The 23,266-nt window shown below is 37.6% G+C and overlaps 1 protein-coding gene across 1 annotated transcript in view; it reads right to left on the bottom strand.

The window, feature by feature from the left end:
* Nucleotides 1–5,131: 5,131 nt before the first annotated feature.
* Nucleotides 5,132–23,266, bottom strand: part of LOC139734483 (uncharacterized) — a 32,136-nt gene continuing 14,001 nt past the window's right edge. Inside the window, exons 6-17 of the mRNA XM_071645264.1 lie at nucleotides 22,460–22,599; nucleotides 21,528–21,660; nucleotides 20,448–20,814; nucleotides 18,630–19,001; nucleotides 14,386–14,726; nucleotides 13,190–13,302; nucleotides 11,552–11,720; nucleotides 10,945–11,130; nucleotides 9,933–10,216; nucleotides 9,302–9,483; nucleotides 7,426–7,492; nucleotides 5,132–5,999 (exon numbers count right to left, since the gene is read on the bottom strand). Coding sequence (XP_071501365.1) covers nucleotides 5,935–5,999; nucleotides 7,426–7,492; nucleotides 9,302–9,483; nucleotides 9,933–10,216; nucleotides 10,945–11,130; nucleotides 11,552–11,720; nucleotides 13,190–13,302; nucleotides 14,386–14,726; nucleotides 18,630–19,001; nucleotides 20,448–20,814; nucleotides 21,528–21,660; nucleotides 22,460–22,599 — 2,419 coding nt within the window. The 3' untranslated portion in view covers nucleotides 5,132–5,934. The remainder of the gene's footprint in view (nucleotides 6,000–7,425; nucleotides 7,493–9,301; nucleotides 9,484–9,932; nucleotides 10,217–10,944; nucleotides 11,131–11,551; nucleotides 11,721–13,189; nucleotides 13,303–14,385; nucleotides 14,727–18,629; nucleotides 19,002–20,447; nucleotides 20,815–21,527; nucleotides 21,661–22,459; nucleotides 22,600–23,266) is intronic.

Below are 23,266 nucleotides of genomic sequence, written 5' to 3'. Positions count from 1 at the left end.
GAAATACTTTTCATTAGTGTTAAGTGGTATGTTGCCATGGCAACTACATATATAGATTTTGGTTAAACTTAAAGGAGACTTCAGAACTAATGAATTTGAAGAGATTTCCATCAGGGTTGGTATAATTGATCAACAAAAAAAGTCGCCAAAGATTTGTCACCTTTATAGCATGTGGGTTGAGTGAATGCAGCAACAATAGTAGAACACATCAGTGAGAGTTTGAGGAAAATTGGACAATCCGTTCTAAAGTTATGAATTTTTGAAGTTTCTGCTCATGCAGTCGAGGCTGGATGAGAAGACTACTATACCTTGTAATGTCACATGTGTACAACGATATAAAGAATGAATAAAGAAAATTCAACATAAATTATTTTCGCTTACAAAAGGATACTCGACTTCTCTTTCAGAAGGCAGGGGGAATAATATTATTCTTGACATGTCAGTAGCAAGTCAAAGAAACTATGTGAACTTTATTCAAAAAGTATGGTTTTGTGAAATTCTCATTTTATTTTCCTTGGAATGTGCACATGTGACATCATACACTATGGTAGTCTTTTCATCCAGCTGCGACTGTGCAGATACCTTAAAAAATCATAACTTTTGAACGGATTGTACGATTTTTTCCAAGCTTTCTGTGATGTGTCCTACTAATATTGTTGTATTCACTGAATCCATGTGTGCATGAAGGTGGACTTGTCCTTTAAGGACAGATTCTGAAAGAGCAGACTGTAAGCTTTAAAATGATGTATCACACAATTCAAAGGGATTCCCCTAACCTATCTAAATAATAATACCGGTACTGGAAAGAAAGCACACACTCTGGATAAGTATGAACTGAGAAAAGAGGCTGCATTGTCTATTTTAGCGTTTAATCTTTACCAAGCTGTCTCATGTCAATATGTTCGTCTTTTCTCCCCCCCCCCCACCTCCAATTTTCATTTGAGTTTGTCATTATTAATTTTTGATGATAAGAACGATGCCACAAGGCATTGTTTCTTAAAAATGCTTCAACTGCTCCTTCAGGTCCAAAATCTACATCAATATATATAACTTTCCCGATCTCCTCAACATTTTCCAAAAATAAAGCATACACCTTTTATGCATTGAGTCCTCCTTTTTGTGGATAATTAAAGGCAAAAACCCAAAATTAGTGCTTGAAAATTATTCTTAAGAGTGAGTTACGGATAGAAAGAATCTCTGTAAAAATGAATCTGTATATATCAATGTTAAGTATTGTTAATAACACAAAATGTGAACAATATTTCTATGATAACATGTTTCCAGACTAAACCGTCCGCATTGTGTATGCTTTAATGAGAAAAATACTGATATCTCTTTATATGTTTGCTTTGATTGCAAAAACTGTATATGGTAGGATGTCTTGTGATACAACAGGGGGGGGGGGGGGCATTTCATGAAGCAGTTTGGTCAGATATTTTTCTGACAAACTGTTACAAACTACAGAAATCCTTGCATCTGATTGGCAGAGAGCAAATTTGTCCGACAACTTGTCGGACAAAATGCTTCATGAAATGCCCCCAGACCTACACATATTATGCATAAAATGTGATATCCTGAACATTTTTTTCAAGTCACTCTCCCAAAAGTGTATATATAGGACCTTTAAGTTTTTCTTGTGTTTGTTCCTGGCAGATTACTAGTACAGAAATGCTCCAATCCATGATGACCTAACGGAAATTAAGGAAATTAAAATGAATATACTGAAAACCAAAACTACAGATACTAATAACTTACTTCATTCTTCTCTCCTCACCCCACCCCACCCCTTCTTTTTGGTTTCTTGATATACTAGTAGATCTAGCTGACTTTGATAATTGTCATTATGTAACATCATCTTCAATTCACAAGGCGATAAAACTTAACAATAATTTCATTATGCTGCTGGACTAATGGGGTTAGTTGAACTATATTATTTTTAATATACTATACTTTTTCCTCCTATCAATCACATGTATTTTGGGTGGAATGTATTTTGACATAAAGCATCATAGAATCAACCGCCTTTGGGGTCGGGAATTTTGTCATATCATATTGTGATTTAGATTCTGCTCTATGCCAATTTTGTTTCATTTCTATCAACTTTTTAAACTCCCCCATAGACTTTGTTCACTAGCCAACTACATCCCACCCTCTTTGGATAATGTGAACCAATCAAACATTGCTTTTACTTTTTAACTCTTTATGTGCCATAGTGAAAACCCCCTGTGTGCCACGTTATTCCGAGACACGAAGGTAGTCACGCTTTGAGAAAGAATTCTGTTTTTCTAATTTGTATGACCTCTACAAATTTCCGTTAAGATGGGCATAATAGTAGGCAAAGTTAAAGAGGAATGCCGAACTTTGTTTCGATATGAATTTTATAACGAATCTACTTTCAATTTCTCTTTCGAATGACCAGTTGCTACATTACTGTAAAGGCATGACTTTTGCACATAAAACCGTGACAGAAACTTGGAATGTACGAGCAAATTTAGTTGGGAACACCGCTTGATAGTCAATCACTACATAGAATGCAAGCCGTATATGAGAGGAACAAAAGCACGAAATACGGTTTCATTGTGCCGCGGGATTAGCAGTGATTAGCGATTTATCGATCGGTTTTGGCGGCTTTGTTTGTTGAGCAGAATATGCGAAGTTGGCACGCCGTCGACTGAGTCGGACGTGCGAACGTGGCACAAAGAGTTAATAACATATTTTAATAACTTTTTAATATACATAGCTATCAGACCAAAAATATTCAAACCGCTTTAAGTCTTTATGAGTGAAATTACAAATATCAATATATTTTTAAAAATATTCAAATTGTCTAAATTCAACTTCATCTCTGAAAACAAACTTTTAACCTTTTTAAACATTTGAATAACCCCCATAAAGAAATAAGAAACATATAGAGAGGGGAAGTGCGGACAATAAAAATTGCTTACGGGAACCAGGTAATCCCTGCGCTAAACCTATGGAATTCACACAATCTTGGAGGAAACGGGTTAAATTTGTTAGGAAATATGTAGGGCAATACCCAAAACCTTAAGTTCTCAATGGAATATGCAGCTCTTCTACTGGTAAACTAGTAGTTCTGGGAGAAAAAAATGAGCTGTGACATAGTCCTACACCTGGCTAAGTCATTGCCCAAGATTTAAAGTATCTGAGCCAGAGTCACATGTCACTCTTTGCCATTTCTCAACAGGAGGTAGACAGTACTAAAAAAATCCTTTACCAGAAATTATATCAAATTATTTAATGAAAAGGTGCTTAAGAAAACTGGACTATTCCAACACACCTCCCTCAGGTCTGCAACACAGACTAACCACCCGTTACCATAGGAAAACCAGTAAAAATGGTGTATTACTGTAAACATGCACATAATATGTCGTATTATGGGTCTGAATTTTAAGACTAGCAACCATGTACATTGCATTGCATTGTACAGAAACCTGGCGAATGCCCTGTGTATAGTCTTTGAATTCAGACATTATTGTTATGTACAAATTAAGGGCATTTTCTCATTTTTTCTGTTAGCGGATTTCTTGGAGCACCCCCTAATTTTGATCCTCATATATATACAAATGTCTGAGGAAAAAATGACGCTTTTGTCCGGCGTGTCACGATTATCAGTATATTTGTCACTAAGCCACCCCACTATTAATAGTACAGACACGCAGTGGTGTGGCCTATTTCACGAGTTTGCCGAAAATAATGGATATCCAAGCGTATCACAGTTGTAATCTGTATTATTGGCAGTATTAAATCCGATACAATTCATTAAATATTCTTTTGTCTAAAGGCTTAGCCAATGACAATAGTGCAGCGCAGCACCTGCTTTGCGCTCGCTAGCTCGCTCCCCCCGCTAGCTAGCGCTAGCCAGCCGCCGCCGGCCGGCTGTCGCTGCGCTGCGCTAGCATAGCTCGCTGGCTATGGCTAGGCTGGTCGGACAATCAATATCGACGACTCCGTTCTTAGACGTCATCACAATTTAGAAGTGATAGTGCGCCGCATGCGGCGAAAGTATAGACAGTTTTCCGAAACCGAGGAAATTGCATCCATTATGTTAACAAATATAGAACAAAATTCAGAACAGTAAAAAAACCCGCACAACCATAGAATTACTTAGAATTTAACATTTAATATTATTACATCATTGAGAAAAAAATGTCTAAACCATTTTATTAGGTCTTTAATAGAAAACACTAATGAAAAGTAACTAGATATATCGCTACGGCTACTGATATGCCTCCGCCATAATGCATGGTTCTCCTAATAGGTACATAGTACAATGTCTTGACAATGTGTGATGACAGTTTCACACAACTGGCAAAATATTAAAATGACAGGTTTGACACAAATGTGCTGAATGTTCACTTTCCTAGAACTAGGTTCAATTGGTTGAATGATTAAAATGTCAGAGTGCAGGTATTTGGGGAACTGATGATTTTTACTTGACTTTTGACCCTTTTATAAGTTAATGCATTGAGTAATTTTCAAGGTATTGAGAAAAAGTATAATTTCAGTATCAAATGGGAAAATAGCATTATCTAAACATGGCCTTTGACCTTTGACCTCACAGTTCCAAAGAGAATCACTGTTAGGTTGAACATGCATAAATATGTAAGTTTCATGATGATACCTTGAGTTACTTTCGGGATATGGAGGAAAAAGTGCAATTTAGCACTTTCACTTGACCTTTTACCTTTTGACCTTTGACCTTTTGGCAAGAAACTTCCGCAAAAATATATATTGGGTAATACATGCCATACATCAAGTTTAAAAAAAAAAACCTTCAGGCATATTGCATTTTAAGGAAAGTAGTGATATTTTGAGGAGTTGACCTTGACCTTTGACCCTTGACCTTTGACCCATGACCCCCAACTTCCCTAGATAATCAATGCCCATCGGTACAAGCATATATACTAAGTTCCATGAAGATACCTTGAACCATTTGCGAGATATGGAGAAAAACATGAAATTTCAAATTTTTTTTCACAAAATAACCTGTGACCTTTGACCTTTGACCCTGTGACCCTAAAATGCACAAAAAGTATTATCCCCCAAGAATATACCCTCATACCAAGTTTGATGTAAAACCACCACACGGTTCTTGAGATATCGACAAAAACAAAACGGGACGGACGGACGTACGGACGTACGGACGGACGTACGGACGTACGGACGGACGGACGGACGGACGGACGGACGACCCGAAAACATAATGCCTCCGGCCACTTCGTTGCGGAGGCATAAAAATAGCCTCTGTACAGAAAGACAATCATCATTATTGAAATAATACATCTATAAATTATTCATTATTGTTAAATTATTCATTAATATCTATAAATGATAAGATCATCCACATTATTTCTTCTATGGATTATCCTGTACAGCAGTGATTGCAGTCTTTGCGTAAACTACAAGATATCCCGTAGATTGGAAGAAATGGTTGATGTAAACGAATGAGTTGCCTTCCTGGCCATAGAGAGGACAAAGGTATGTGATACACCATAAAAACAAAGCTAGTCAATAGTAAAGTATTGAGTGACTGCACTGACAGGTTGCAATGATTGATAAGCTTTACAAAATTGTGATTGCAATTTGATTGGCATGATTACTGAAATATCGACTGCACATTACAAATGCATGTCTGCAATCCATCTGCCTAAAACGAATGCCAACACTACTAGGAGAGTTGCAATAGTATGGAAAGACAGAGAACTGCTACAAAGTAAAACCATATTCAGGTTAAAATCAGTTGCCTTACCCTTACCTAACTGTGAAGAAAGACAAATCTTTAGAGGCAATAGGTTTAAAGCAAGACACAGCACAAAGTTCCAGTTCCTCCTGGACAGGAGTCCTATCATCAGGTAGTTTATCACCTCGACACAGTCACCTCTTGACAAGTCCATTCTCACACATGTGAACAGTTTAAGATAGTAGGCATTTCTTGGGTGGACTTTCCGGTTCTGCGAGGCTGGCAACAGAAGGAGGATCTAGCAGAATAGAAAAGCACGCAGATGGTAAACCAATGCCTATAGAAATGTGATAAAAAATTTGTGCAAAGTCTATGGGACTTTGAGAATAATGTATGGAACTTGTTAAGTGAGCTAACTTTAAGACTGGTCGATGCTTTCATGATTTATGTTCTCTTCACTTTTCCTACAGCTGCAGCTTCATCAATCCCATCACTCACTGTGCACTAACAGACTGGATGGGCATCTTTTTAGGGCAGTCAGTAAAACAGAATTGTTGGGAGGTTTTTTTCAGAAAATTTGTGCATATCATGCTTTAATGTGATTTCAATTTTCTTAAAAAGATTTCTTTTTTCATACAACCTTTCAAATTGAAAACAAAATCATGAGATTACCTGTTACATTTATGTAATGGTGCCTTAAATATGGATTACTCTGTCTACCTGGGGGTACTGTGAGAAAGCTAAATAAGACCATTACACAAATATCTTCACATAACAAACATAGTACTAAAAGAACTTGTATCCCTCTCTTCATATTGTTCTCAACTATAAGAGTTTGACCACTTTAACAATGGGTATGATACAGAGAAAAGTGCTGAATTATTAGCTACAAAAGCTTCATACTTTTATGACAAATCAACAAGGAGCTGTGAGGCATCAATATTTCTTGGCTTTTTTGCATGGCAACTTTTTTGACCAATTTTAGTGCACCACAACATATTAAACTCCAAATGTTTGACTTAAAGGCATTTTGCCAAATCTTTATCAAATTTCATTGCTCTATTTCGATATCACTCTGAGAGTTTTGGTCAATAGTATAGGTAAAGGGAATTTCCCCTTTAATTTTGAAATTGTCTCCCCAATTTGCTGTGAGGTTCTCAAAACTTGACAGTGGAGAAAATCTTTCCCATGTTTAACAGTTATTTTCAGGGTTTGTTGTATTGGGTGGCATACCAGATGAAATGTTTCAGGCCACCAAAGCAGCAGGGAGAGTAGGGGTGGTGAAACAGTTGGTGTCATAAACAATGAGTAAAATTCCAGTGTTTCAGTTTTTGATTTGAACTCACAGGAACATCACGCCGCTACAAAGAGGCTATGTACAAGAGATGTGTATGTATAGCTAGTTATGCAGATTTGACACATACCAAAATGTCACTCAAATTAAAAATTTATGAGCAGTCACACTATTTTCTGAGACAGAGTAAGAATAAACAAGCGTTGTCTCACTTATTTGCCACCGAAATAGTACTAATCGCAGAAAACAAGGTAAGTTACAGTAACTGAAGAGTGCATTGTTTCTTGCAGCAAAGCATTCACTGTCACTTTATTGACAAGTGTACATGAATATGATAATGACAACATTGACAATTATCAACTTTCTCCCATGATGTTTGTCATTAGTACACATGGATTGGAATCTATGTAATGATTTTTTTTTTTTTTACCTCCTGGACGTTTCCTTTCCTCCTGCCCAAGCTCCTTCAGTGGTACAAATTCTCCCTTCTCATGTTTCTAGAAGAAAAAAAAAGTTTGTATGGCCATATCAAAATGCAACATTCAGTAAATTCCATACGTAAGATTTCTTTTATCCACAACATAACAGTGTAAAAATATCTCATGAATTGTATGTTTTAGCTTTCATTAGCTCAGCATGATGTACAATTGTTTTCCTTGTACAGGGCTCAAATGGTAATGACAACATAAAGTGAGGCATAATCTTTTTCTGATATTTTTCTCTTAACAACAATAATGGCTAATCATCTATCACAATCCACATATCACGGGACTCACTTCTTCACTAAATCTTTCAATTCATGAATCCAATCCACAAATGTAAGCGCTGATGAATTATTCATGGAAGCACTGTTCAACAGAGGCTGAGGTTCTTGGATCCTCAAAATACAGTCCTGGGTTTGAATCTTTCTTAGCACGATTGTTGGCCAACAAAATTACCCCACTCTGTGCTTCTTGACCCAGGTGTAATGAATTGGAAGGACCCTTTAGTTGATCCAGAAACACAAACAAACAAACAAACAAACAAACAATCATGAAAACAAGAGACCTGGGGGTCTGGTACCCACCTGAGTATTGCAAGGTCACCATCCACACATTCTAGCAGATTACTAACTCAGAACATTGCAAATTTTGGGGGTGGGGGCAGCTTTGAGGGCTTTTTGTGGGGGCATGGTGTCCATATATTCTACCACACTGACAAAAACACCTGCCACGTACACAGTATTTAGAAATTATAACTATGCAGTCCAAAACACAAAACAAAACAAAACAAAAACAATTAATTGTGCAATCTGCCCCCCCCCCCCCCCCATCCCTGGATCTACTAAATAACCTTCAAAGCAGATTCACATAGCTCGTGTTTACTCAGAGTATTTCCAGTTTTAAATATTTTTGTTTTTCCCTTTTTCAAATAGGGTGTTCTGTGGTCCTTGTATTAAGTACACATATTGTCACCCTAGGTATAATGCACTGGGTTTGGTAACAAATTTGACCATGTGCTTTGAAGAAGATGGAATTTGGGGGCTCTCTCTGTGTACATTTGAACAAAATGTATTGCATCACCCAAGTGATAATACCTGCCAATTTTGGTGAAAGTATGACCATGTGTTGTCAAGAAGAACATGACAATGAAGAATTTCGACCAAAATTTGGACCCCCCCCCCCCCCTTCAAGGGAGGCTGCCTTGGATCTGCCATTAACAAACATGGCACTACTGTCATCAAAATCCTTAATCAAAATACCAACTTAGCTCTCTCACTTCTGGCTCTAGAGAAGATTTTCATGGGGGGGGGGGGGGGGGGGGGGTGGTTGGGCCCTCCCAGGTGGAGTCTGGTTCTCATTTGTACAAACTGAGATCCTATCCCCTTTGGATGCTACCTGCCAAGTTTGGTGAAAATCCATCCTGGGGTTTTCAAGAAGAACATGAAAATGTATAAATGTATAATTAAGGCCCCCATTTGGACCCTTCTCCGAGGGCATAGTGCCCATTTGAACAAATTGGAATTCTATTCCCCAAGGGATGCTACCTGCCAAGTTTGGCAAAAATAGATCATGGGGTTAAAAAGAAGATGAAAATGTAAAAAGTTATGGCATGACGGACGACGGCCGGTGAGTGATCGTGATAGCTCACTTGAGCCTTTGGCTCAGGAGAGTTTAAAAAATACTCTCCACAAATTCAAACAAACTATTACTCATTTATTCCTATTACTACATTATCTATATCACCCTAACTGCCATTACACATAAAATGCTGCAGCAATACCATTGTTTTGATACAGAGTACTTTTACAACAGTTAAAGACTTACCACCATCCTCATTTTGTATCTTTCCCATTCACGTTTCTTCATGAGAATCTTGGTGAAGAGTTTCTCAATGTCCTCCTTTAGGTCATCATAATCCTGGCTGCGTCGCTCATAGCCAACCGTAAACTCTATCTCTAGGGCATGGTCAAAACATTCTCTTGCCTTTTTGTACTCCCTGATTTCAGCTGTATGTAACCAATTAGAAAAGAAATACATGTGACTGACTAAATCCACAGACATTAAATTACATGAAAATGAAAATCATTATTTTTATGTCTTCATACCTTCAGAAAGAATGGCTTTGCCTGTCTAAAATTGCATTTGTAAGTAGCTGCTAAAGCACACAGAATGTTGTGAAGTCCTATAACTTGTCACAAAAATCTGTGAGCTAGGGGGGCTTTTATGATTTTGATTTTTTTTTTGGTAAAAGAGTTGTAACTTTTTTTCTAATGGGTTTAATATATGATAACACATCAGAAAGAACAAGTCCTTTGGTCTCAATGGAACTAAGTTCTTTGTTTTGTTTTGCTAAAGAACATCCCAATTTTCTTTTAAATGCTAACACCTATTTTTCATTTTCATTTAATATCTATTTATTGTTTGTTTGTTTTTTTGCCCTGCGCTGCACACCTACCGATTGGTCTCCCTTTTTCTTTTTCCTCGTCCCCAAGAGACATGTAGAGTGAGCCCACAAAGTAGTGTGCCCTGGCAACATCTGGGTGATTGTGGCCCAGCGTCTCTTCCCGGATGCCTGCAGCAATGTCAGCAATGGTAAGGGCCTGCTTGAAGTCCTTCATCTCACAGTAGGTCATGGCCAAGTTCTTCAACATGCTCCCCATGATGTGCGATCTTTCCATGCCCACTCCACGCAACATGTCACGACCCTGGTTGTATGCACTGATGGCATTCTGGAAGAACCTTCAAAAGTAAAAGGTGCAATGAACAAAAGTGATCAGCATTTGTAATTGTGAATTCATTTTTTTTTTTTCTCCATTACATTTCATTATTCACCAAGCCCTCCAGAGTAAGGTCAATTGTTGTTGCTTTTTTTTTCAGAGGAATTTGCACAGTCACTAAAAGGTACTTTATTCTAAACAAGAAAAATGGATTTGGTGAATGCTGAGATGTTTAGTTACTCACACTGAAGTCTGAGGAAAAATCACAATCACTTCAAAAGTTATTAATTTTCAAACTTTTGGTCAAATCCATGAGCTGTCATGGTTTGGATAAGCCATAACTTATTCAAAACTGGAGACCTTGTTAGAAAAGGAACAAGTTCTTTTCAACAATCGCAATACATTGTGGTGTATGACCATATGATTCCATAACTTACAATGTGTACTTGGGTTCTGTACTTAAGCATCATTCTTTTGTTCATCCTTCAGAGACTATGAACTGGTAGTGACTGTGCATTTTCTTAGCAGATATGGAAGTAAAATGAATGTTGTGTTGCTGCCCTGCTGTCCAAAGAATGTGCACGTTTTGCAGCATACTAGTCAACCATATTACAATTAAAACTAAGAACTGAGCATGTCCTTAACTATGGGAAGTACATGTACTTATCTATGCTACATGTATCTATACATTCTTTGGAGGGAAAAAAAAGAAAAAGGAAAGATATTGGGAACAAGGACATTCATGCTCACTTTGTTCCCTGGTCTTTCTGAGTTGCTGAGAGGCTGTAGAGGTATCCAATTTCGTGATAACAGGTGCCAATGTTCATCACGTAGAATGGTGCGTCCGGGTGGATCTCAGGGTGGTTGTTGGTGAGTTGATTCATGATTGCCAGGGCATCCTTGTGATGGTTCAGGGCTTTCTCAAATTCATTAGCCCTAAATATTGGACAAAGTTGTGCAGGAGAGACTCATTACCAAAACTTCAATTTTGAAACAAAACTGACGATAAATTGGGTTCCCTCTCCACAGAGATACAGTCAAATATAATGCATAACTACAACTGAACCACAGCATAATATAAAGCTTGCCTTCATACACAGGTGGCCATTATTGGGAGCCGAGCACTTTGGCTTCATTGAAATTATCTGTAATACTCATGCAAAACCTATATATGTCTTTACAAAAAAAAAAAATAAAAACAAACAAACAAAAAAACACACGCACTAAAAGCCTTGAGGAGTAGCTGGCTTATCTTGGATATAGACTAACACAAAATAGTGTATTGTACATGGGCACATATAGTAATTCTCACTCCCCCCCCCCCCCCCCCCTCTCTGTGGTGCATAATCAAGCTCACCTGAAATAGATCGAGCCTAGGGCATTGATAGTACGTGCAGTCACTATACTTTTGTTTCCACAGACTTCTCGGCGCATCTCGATGCATTTCTCCATGAGACGGATGCCTTCTTTGCCTTGCTGCCTCTGGATGTGCTTCCTGTTCTGGGGTTTGTGAACCAACAGATTGCCTACAAGTGAGGAAAAGTCCCAAGGAATGTAACACCACAGATGGGAAGAGAAGAAAACAGTCTTCAAGTATGCCACATTTTCCAATGGTTTTACGGCATCGCCAATCTGACCAGTTTAATCGACTACAGTATAACTATTTCAAGTCTTCTTATCTAATGAAAGAAATAGATCAGAAAGTACAGTACTTAACCTTCAGACAATTTACAGACTGAGGCAGTATTCATTCAACTGACATTTTCTTAACAGGCTTTATTGCATGGCCTTGTAGCATGATTGCATTGATTTCAGAAGCAATTATTCATTCTTCCTGTACTGAAAAATTCTGAAACCCTTCTGAAATCAGTCTTCTCAAGCATACTTTATTATATATGTGACCCTGCACTTCAAAACAAACAAAAAGTCGCCAGACATGAATTTTTAGTTAAGACCATATTCTAGAAGAGCAGACTTTAAGCTTTAAAATGATGTATAACTCAAATCAAATGGACTCTCCTAACCTATCTAGATATTGGAAAGAAAGCACAAACTCAGGAAAAGTGTGAACTGAGAAAAGAGGCTCTGAAGTAGTGTCTATTCAAGTGCTTAATCTTTTAAACCAAACCGTGCTGGCTGTGCGATGAATGGGACAAAAAACAGGAAGCAAACCACCAGAGTAACAACAATGAAGGGATTATCAGATTAAACTGAAATTAAGCATGCCTCATTAACATATTCTGTCCATAATTAATGCCAACTTTCAAAGCAGTAGCACTATCATTTCAAAAGTTATTAGAGTTGAAAGTGAAGAGTGTGGACAAGGTTTTTCAGAAATGAAAAAGGGATTCTAAAGACACATAATCACACTATTCTACCAAAAATGTCTGATTGATTTCCCATTAAAGAAGCCTTTTGATACGTCATCAACCCTCAGCTGTGCGGCACGCCTCGCCCTAGCAGACTAGAGCATGCACTTTAGTGCGGGTATGAAAACCTCAAAAATGTGCAGCTCAAAGAGATTGAACTCTGTGAAGTTCATTGACCCTTCCTTCCAAATATTGAAAATCCTTCATAAAAGCAATAAAAGTTTACGGATCATTACCAAAATTTAGTCATCTGTTCCTTGTTTTGTTCTCAACCTTTCGTGCAAGTTTTATCAAATCCAATCCAAACTTTTTAAGTTATTTTGTACACGGACAAATAAACAGTAACGAAAACACAACCTCCTTTCTTGGCAGAGGTAACAAGTGGCGATAAAAAGAGATTACCTACTCTCTACTCTCTATTGCATTGCAATGGCCTGCCTGTTGGACTGAGGCACATTGCACCTGAATGGGCTTGCTGACTTCACAACTAGGTCAAGCATGGACAGATTATCTAAATTTTGATGATGAGTTTCTGAATAGCAAGTCAAGCTAAGCATTTTGCCACTTACATGTAGTTTGGTTAAGAATAGCACATTGTGGACATCTACCAGTAAGAAGCAACTCACTTTTGACATACAGACACTGGCTATAGCCTTCCTTTAGCTGAGTGGACATGGATGGATGACTCTTTTCACACACCAACACGGGCTCCTTTATCGCATTTTCTGCTTCTTCAAATCTACCAAAAAACAAAATGATCACTGGAAACCATTAGTTACAATGTAAGTTGGAGTCCAAATGGGAGGTTCGTGGAACAGACACATTATGAGCTGTCAAAGATCATAGTCTCAGTCGAGTCAACATCTCTATGGGCCAAGAGAGGTAAGCACAAGTTTTCGTAAGCCAATGTTTAACAACAAGGACAATGTTTCTGCATTGATGGCAGAGGATAATAGTAAGCATTTGAAGAAGTTAGGACGATGGTGAATGAAGATGTAATCAATGACAATAAAAGTTAATTTTGACACTTTGACATGTTTACATATTGTTGACTTTCAGCTCACAAATGTCATTAATTTATCTAACACATACACTGTTTAGAAACTGTATGGTATAGAACAAGCTAAAGTTGTACCATAAAACCCTATTGAGAAAGTTTACTTTCAATTTTGTTTGATTTGACTGAATTAATGTGGATCCTATTCAAAGCCCTTAATGATTACGAGCAGCTTCCACAGGACAAACATCTTTACCATTTATAATCAACAACCCCTGTATGGGACTAGGTAATGAGGACAAAGTGCTTTGTCTAATGGACATAACCACTCTGCAAGCAGACTCAGACCAGGAATCTTATAATTGAGGGTCTGTGGTCCGGGCCACCGAGTGAGTGCTTGACATTAACCCATTGAGGACGGTTTGATTTTGCTACAACATGCATTTCCCATAGACACCTGCCCAAGTATACTCGGGACTCATCCTCAACAGATTAAACATACTGGGGCCAACATTATGAAGGACACATCAAAACACCTTGGTAACATGTTTCATGAAACCCTGATTACTCCATATTTTGGAACATTCGTACAATCACAGACTGTGGACATACATACTGTATAGCAGTTTGTTACAATTTCAAACGATGTCCAACCCTTCATGTCTCGATGTAATTCAGCCAGAATGTGCTGAGCCCTTTATGCTGGTAATAGGCATATACTACATAAAAATATGCTGTGACATTATTGGTTCTTTCATTGAGCAGTTGCATGAAGATTATTCCAGTGAGATTGCAAATTAAGACTACTTCCTACACTAGACTCACTTGTGGAGTTGTAACTGCTGATCTGCAAACCATCCCGAATAGTTCACCCAGCCAGGGATGTCCCCTTTCTTGTGGGCAACCTCAGCTCGCTGCTCGAAGAAGGTTGACCTCTGCTCGGTGAACATGAAACGCTCCATAAATGCGAGAATATTGCTGTTCCTGGCGATGTCAGAATAGCCCAACATATCATTATAGTCGGGCAGGTACTCTAACAGTGGATGAGGTTTGCCATCAAACGTTTTGCGCATCTCTAGCTCCAGGTACTGGGTGATGTTCACCTTCTCATTTTCCATCCTCTGCAAACTACCACTTGCATCCTCATTGTCATAGCTGGTAAAATCCTGCAGATTTTAATCAATGACAGATTTTTTGTCAAAATAAACAGCTGCATGACTTTTGTTTGCAACTTTAAACTCTATGAGTCCACTTAAAACTTTTCAAATAAATGTGCTGTTATTCTATCAATATCACTGTGCAATAAGGTAAGAGCTCTATGTCCTAGAGTCATGACTGTGCCAATTTTCATGGTGATTATACGATCGATGGCCGGGATCTCAGCCTAACCTGAACTCTCAAAATAGATAAACTTCGAAAGAAAGTGAAATACATATTCCCTACAGAAAGATACAAAAAGGATAAGACTTGGATAACTAAGGGAGACACAACATTTTGATTTTTTTTTTTTTTTTTTTTTTTTGGGGGGGGGGGGGGGGGGGAGGGGAACCAGTCCTTATGAATATTCAACGAACAAGTTGGTAATGTCATGCTCTCACAATTTCCTATTAATTTCACATACAGAAATGACAAAAATCTGACATTTCAGCTGTATAAATATAAAAATTGCCATAAAGTCCCCCAAAATAAAAACAGATGTTAACTCTAATATATCTTGATATGAAAACACACTTTTACTTGTAATAATAACACTTTTACTTCATATAATAGCTATGAAAAAAAATTCAGAAATTCATATATAAGTAGAGGTGGGCTATAGAGGGTCAATTTTAGGTCATATTTTCAGAACATACTCATCACACCTTGGTTTGATGACTTTTTGCCTACTGACACCATTTTTGAAAAAAAGAACGAAAAAAATGCAAAATCCGCGGTGCCCCGACCGAAATCGTAAAAAATCCAAGATGGCCGCCGTTTCGGCCTTAAAAAGACATTTTTGGCCATAACTCGGCTATTTTTTGGTCTATTGTGATGGTTTTGGTGTCTAACCCCATGTTTTAGGGGTCAAGGAAATGGATTATCATGATAATTTTAGTGGAAAACCTAAGCTTCTCCATGAAACTAACCTTTTCCCCATATTAAGGGTTGAATTTCCTTCTCCTTTACCCCTACCCCAACCGCCATTTTTTTGCCTTTTTTCCGCATTTTTTTCAAGTCATGTTAACTACCATACTTTTGATAACAAGTTCTAGCAATCTGGTCTTTTGTTTTCTACCGACAATACAGCAACAAATAATATACAAATAGCATACGGTATACATGTATGTGTCATGCCAAAACTGGTATGTGGCTGGTGCATTCATAATGCATGGTAACTGTGGAACCAGTATTGTACTGTATCTGCTTGATAGTGTCCATTAACATTTTGGTCCTAAGACCTTTAACAATATAAATAAATAAACATAATAATAAATAATAACAAATAACTTACATTATACATGGTTTACACATGTGTCATGCACATATCGGTATAGTGTGGCTTGTGCATTCAGGATGTATGGTACATTGTAACAGAAGCCAGTGCTTATACTGTATCTGCTTTGTAGTGCTGATAAACATTTGGTATTCAGACCTGTAGTGCATGACACATATGTAAACCATGTATAATGTAAGTTAGTTGTATATTTCTTGCTGTATTGTTGCAAGAAAACACCACATTGATAGCTAGAACTTGTTATCAAAATGATGGTAGTTAATATGACTTGAAAAAAATACGGAAAAAAAGTGCAAAAAATAGCGGTTGGGGTAGGGGTAAAGGAGAAGGAATATTTATTATTATATCTATTTATTTATATTGTTAAAGGTTTTAGGACCAAAATGTTAATGGACACTATCAAGCAGATACAGTACAATACTGGTTCCACAGTTACCATGCATTATGAATGCACCAGCCACATACCAGTATTGGCATGACACATACATGTATACCGTAAGTTATTTTGTATAATTCTTGCTGTATTGTCGGTAGTGAAAAAAAAAAAAACAGATTGCTAGAACTTGTTATTTAGAGTACGGTAGTTAACATGACTTGAAAAAAAAATACAGAAAAAAGTGCAAAAAATGGCGGTTGGGGTAGGGGTAAAGGAGAAGGAAATTTAACCCTAAATATGGGAAAAAGGTTAGTTTCATGTAGAAGCTTAGGTTTTACACTAAAATTATCATGATAATCCATTTCCTTGACCCCTAAAACATGGGGTAAGACACCAAAATCATCACAATAGACCAAAAAATAGCCGAGTTATGGCTAAAAATGTCTTTTTAAAGCCGAAACGGCGGCCATCTTGGATTTTTTACGATTTCGGCCGGGGCACCCCGGATTTTGCATTTTTTTCGTTCTTTTTTTCAAAAATGGTGTCAGTAGGCAAAAAGTCATCAAACTAAGGTGTGATGAGCATGTTCTGAAAATGTCACCCTCTATAGCCCACCTCTAATATAAGACATATGAAATTTTGTGAGGGTTTGACATCATCACCTCATTTCAATACTCATAAGGACCAGTCAAGAAATGTTTTCCAAAAAAATGTGCAATTTCAAAATGTCATATCTTCCTCTATTCTGATCCGATTTTAGTCTTTTTCAATCATTCTGGAGGGAATATTTTTCTCTCTTTTTTTTTTCTTTAGCTCATCTATTTTTGGGGGTGGATTTCCTCTTTAAGAGCATTTCTGTGAACTGAAGAGCCTCGCTAACTCTGTTTTCCCCTCTTCATTTTCCTCTGTCTTTGAAGTTACAAATTTCCCTTTCTTCAGGAAATAGAAAATACACCCATATTTTGTTGAGCACTCTGATGGGGGACCTGTTCGAGCATATGTATTCCCTGAACCCATTTCCCCATGCCCTATTTGGATTTTTTTTTTTTTTAAGGTCAAAATGTTGTATAATATGGTTAACTGTTGTGAGATACAAAGAAATCTAACCAGATATGAGGCTGGTATAGCACATACTAGAAATATGGCATGGCATCCTACAGAAGTCAGAATAATGACGGCAGTATTAATGAAAACTTTTTTTTTTTTCACCTAGAATAGTTCCTATAAACCTCCAGAGCAAGTTTGAATAAAATCTGACAACACATTAATTGGCTGATACAGCACAAACAAGAAATGTGACTTTGCATCCAAATCAGAACAATGAGGGCGCTGTCACAACAAACTGTTGTGCTCTCATGAGGAATGACTACTCATACAGTACACCTTCCTATTAAGTCTAAATAAACTCTGTTGGGTAACAATCAAGTTATTGCATGAATACTCATTCATGCTGTCTGGGTGATATAATGAACAGCAATGATGGATGGCAGAATAAAGAACACCCAAAGATATCCCAAAAAGTGCTAATAATAAAAGGCGACTTGCCACAACTTTATTAGGATCTCTTTGTTTCACCTTGTTTTTGGATATCTCAGCCATTTCAAAACTGATTTTCATTGAATAAACTTTTGATACCCCTTAGAACTGCATGCTCTTTGACATCTCATAGAGTGGTTTCTAAATATCTCGCAAAACGTTAAAAGCTAAATCCTCACCTCGACCAGAACTACACACCCTTTAACCCTGTGTGATCCTACCATCCTGCGGAGGATTTCTACCATTTTTACTTTAGGTTGTTGTTGTTGTTTTTTTCCTTTACATTATACCATAAATACAGAGAACATGCATTTTCATACTTGCACTCCCACTTCTGATATTTTGAAAGGAAAGTGTGAACATCCCTTGCAAACCAGAGCTTCATTTTAACATTACAGGCATATAAAAACAGAAGTTGACATGACTATTGCACAAAAGATTAAAAGCAGGAGGTAGTAAAATACTGCAAGAAATCACAGAGAGGAAAAATGAGAATAAGTCATGGATTTTGGAATTTGGACTGATAATGTGATAATTATGATTCAGTCTCTATTACTCGTTACAGTCAAATTGCCTTTTCATGTGTATGTCTCTATTCAAACATCTATGACTTTTACAAGGCTGGTACAATCAGGGTCACAGATTTAGGCCACCAAGACTTGCCTGGAGAAGTTTGAAGCACTTGTTGATGTAGGAAAGGAGTCCTTTCTGAAAGGCTTTTTTCATGTCAGGATCCTTCTGAACCATCATCAGGCAGAGGCAACGGACCAGTGGGTGCATGGAGTAGAACTTCCCCAAATCTCTTCTTTCACGCTCCTGGTGGAAGATCTCTAGCGACTCCCGCACTAGAAGACTAGTGCGGACGACATCATCCAAGTAGAATTCTAGCTCACTTTCCATATTACCAGCAGGGTCAGCCAGGATAGTCAGGCCCCATGACTGGCTGAAGAGGCCAGGCAGGATGGCCAATTGGACAAGGATTGGCTTCAGCTGAGGGGCCAAGTCCTGGAACATCACCCCCAGGCATTGTAGCACCTTTATAGCATAATACAATTATGAATGGGGGAAAAAAAATCAGGTAAAACAAACAAGTATCAGTGAATCATCAAGTTGGCAGACAGTAGTGCTTATAAAATATGACCTACTTTACTCTTTGAGGATGAGCTGATATAAGACCTGTCACTTCAAGAGCAGCTACAAGTCAGATTCTTCCAATTTTCTGTGAGCATGATATCTAGTTAGTCCAGTCTATGAAGTTTGAAGTTGATGTATAATTCATTAAAAAGCACCCTTTACATCCAGAGATATTTCGAATCGAGTACAGCGAACATAAGACTTTGTGACAAGATATGATACGTTGCTCCAGTGGTTTACATCCTGTTTTTTTTTCCACATTCATACCACAGCAAGCATGGCTTGGTAAGGATAAAGATCTTGAATAGACCCAGTGCTTCAGATCAGCCTCTTTTCTCAGTTTAGACTTTCCAGAGTGTGTGCTTTCTTTTCATTATTTACATAGGTAAAGGAGAGTCTATTTGATTTGAGTTATACATCATTATAAAGCTTAGAGTCTGCTCTTTCAGAATCTGCCATTAACTAAAAATTCATGTCTGGCGACTTTCTGTTGGTTTTGTGGTGCAGGGTCACATATGAAATTAGAACCAAAGAGTAAGGGAGTAATGTCATGTCATTTTCAGAAAATCGACCTCCCTGACTTTCAAATCGTTTTGTTGTAGCCGTTCACAAATATCGTGAGAAGTCTTCCTCACAAAGCTCGATCTAAAGAAGCCTGCAGAGCCAGCAGGCAAAAGTCGTATCAAGCTAAGGTAATTTCCACTGATTGTAATAAAAAGAACGCTCATCCAGTTGATTCTCCAATCAGATGAACCTTGTCAGCGAGTCCTGTTCAGTATTTTTTGAAAGAATACTAATCTCATCTCTAATTTCTCTATTTTGGAAGCACAAATTCAGTGAATGTAATATTTTTGTAGTGTTAACAAACCCGTTTCCCTTTTGTTTCTGTTGTCTTTTCCCTTGTGTGCACAAGGCAAATGAAATTGTAGTAAAAAAAAAGTATGTATACAAAAGTTAGCAACTTTAAAATGGTCATGTACATGTATACATAATTGATACAATATGCCAAGTTCTATTATGTGACAATTCCTTCACAGCAGTTAATTATCACATATTAAGATTATCTTTTGTGTGCACCCTATAAATAGCGCACTTAAAAAGATTTGTATATAACCCTCTATTAAACTTTCATGCCATATCTCTAAAGCAATAAACTCTCAGATTTTGGAATTATGATCAATTATGTCAGCTTGTAAGGAACTACGCTTGTACCAATCCCTTTGATTAAGTTAAAGATTACTTTGGGTTAGGCAATCTCTTTTGAAGTCCGACACAAATTGAATATTCTATCTGGCAATGCATTGTTGGTTCTGTGATACCAGGTGACAAATGTCCTTCTTCTCTCACCTGTTTAGAACCCTCTGCAGAATCTTTAGTGGCATCTTGCCCCAAGCCAAAGAGACTGAGGTCATTGAGGACCAATTCCATTTTGATGGGATTCGCCAAGATTCGCAAGATGGTCTCGGGACTCTTTCCAAATCTCAGCTGACTGGCAACTGCCCGCAGGGCCTGAGGATTGTTGCCACAGTGTGTAGCCAAGTCTATGGCTTGCTTTTCTGTGATGATCTCCCGGCCAACCACTGTGAGTTCACCTGCAGCACCCTGCTGGACAGACTTGGTGAGGAGACGCACCGCCTCTGCCATCTCCAGTGGTTTCACCTCCATCTCTTTGAAGTTGGACGTATTGCTCAGGTAAGGGAAATTCACTGCATATCTAAGCGCACCAGTGTAAAAATATATTAAAGGAAGCATCATATCATTACAAAAGGTTTATCTGTAAAAAGGCACAACATTCTTGCCTATGAAAATTATCATTTGGATCAAAGAATGCTTTTTCACATCAAGTAACAAGAGACCATTTATTATCATTTTTCAAAATGTCTACCTCTTAACTATAAAATAGCACATCCCTAAACAGTGTTTTTATTGCCTATTTGAATCACCAACTACATGACTGTACAGTACTGCTGTGGCGGATCCAGAGGGGGGCACACCTGGTGCACACCCTCTCTTTATTTTTTGTTAAAACAAAAGAAATTACAAGAAAAAATGGGGGGGGGGGGGCTTGTGCTCCCCCCCCCCATTTAATTTTGTAAAGGTGCCTTCCCTTTACGAAATTCCTGGAGCTGCCCCTGCTACTGTACTATAAACAAGTTTCTTTTTTTCACGGTAGTGGCACATAATTTGAACAAAGATACATATACACCCTGACAAAAAGGACATATTCTTTGGTAGAAAAAAGAACATTTGACATAGAACACGATCATTTGGTATCAACCACCATTTTATATGCCGAGCAAAACCAAACAGCAAAGAATCTATTTTCAGTCTTTGTAAACAGACTTTAGGAAGGGAATGCTGCTATTAAGTTTATGATTTTTTTCTTGTTTCATTTGGCCTTTTTTCCTCAAAGTTTGATGAAATTACCTAGACGTGAGGATGATCTTGACATTAGCATTTGGAATTTCTACAGATTGTTTGAGCAGATTCTGGAAATGATCTTTGGTGGGAGATGTTGGTTTCAACAAGTCATCTGCATTGTCGAGTAGCAGAACATACTCTGTAGTGGTAGAAAACAACATAAAACACACGTGTACACAAAAAAGATGTCATACAATAATTCTGATGTATTGTTTCAATATGTGTACAAAGATCACACACACAATCACTTTGTGTCCAATCCCCCCACCCCCCCCCAAAAAAAAAAAATACCTCAGGAGCTTTCTATTTCTTTTTATCTCTCTGTTTGCCTGTGACAACTTCTCTTACCCTTTCTCAGCTATGCAAACACACAAACACACACACAAAGTCACCTGCTCTATTATCCAGTAATTCTCCCCCTTCTAATTGAGAGTCTAATGAAAATAGTTTTTGTATGAAGAACTATTGATGAAATCAACATGCATGAGGGACCTACAATTGTACCCATGACAGGGAGAAGAAAACGGAACTAACATATGAAATACACATACTATGTCGGCCAGATATCCATGATCAAGCAGACCGAAAGCCAACAGAAAAAGTTTACATATCAAAAATAAAGAGGATAATATAATTCAATATCAGAGGATATGTAATTTATTTTTGATCACATTAGATATTCAAGTTTTGGAACAAATCAATGATTTCATATTTATTAGTTGCAAATAACTGCTGATGATCACTCATTGTTGTGAAGCACAGAGCATCCTAAATTAACAAAATGTCAAGAACATAAGAACATGAGAGACATTCACAGAATTCATGGACTGAGAAATGCTACAACATACAAATGTAATGAAAAGCACCATGGGAACATGACGAATTGATTAAAATTTCCATTCAGATTACACTAACCCGCTGCTTGATTGACCCATTACCTGTAATACATTCTCGAATCCACCCGAGTACCAATTCAAGCTCGAACTCTTGGACATCAACAGGGCTACCCACAGCACTCAGCAGGGCCATTCCAACATCATTAATTGACTTCTTTTGATTGAGGTCAACCAAGATCAATCTGTTTGCAAAGAGTAAAAAAGAAATAAGTACAGCTACTCAAAATCCTCACAGGAATACAGGATTTGGTGTTTGGAAACAGAATTAAAAAAAATAATGCCTCCGGCACCACTTCGTGGCGGAGGCATGAAAAAACACATGCATCAATTTCACAAAGGTGAAGTTGTTAAGCAAGTGGGGATACACTTGTACAAGTGTAGTTATGGATTTTTTTTTCTCTCATTGCTACAACAATATACTACAACATGTGAATCTCCATATTGCACATGCAGATTATTTTGCGAGGTTTATATTTTCACAAATATCGCGAGTCAGGTGCTATATAAAATGTAAAGACACAAGAAAATATTGACTGATCCCAACACAAATGTGACATGATATGGGAACTTTTCACAGATTGGCATGGTTGCCATGGTCACCTTTCTAGTGAGTTGGGGGCATTTATTACTGACACATAACAAAAACAAAGCATATACTGACTTCTGCCCTACCTAACACACAACATGAATGAAGAACTGCATGGCAATTACAGCAAATGCTACACCACTCACACATACTACATGCATGACAAAATATTCAAAATTGTTGTTTAGACTGATAGATTTCTTCCCCTAAATTAGAAAATTTTAGGCTCTTTTTCTCATTTTCCATGTTTACAGCTACTTACA

Source organism: Diadema antillarum, unplaced genomic scaffold (genome assembly GCF_040938485.1).
Source record: "Diadema antillarum isolate AM-2024a unplaced genomic scaffold, OU_Dant_1.0 seq00000527_RagTag, whole genome shotgun sequence".
In the NCBI taxonomy this organism is placed as follows: Eukaryota; Metazoa; Echinodermata; class Echinoidea; order Diadematoida; family Diadematidae; genus Diadema; species Diadema antillarum.
This window is presented reverse-complemented; position numbering and strand designations above follow the sequence as displayed.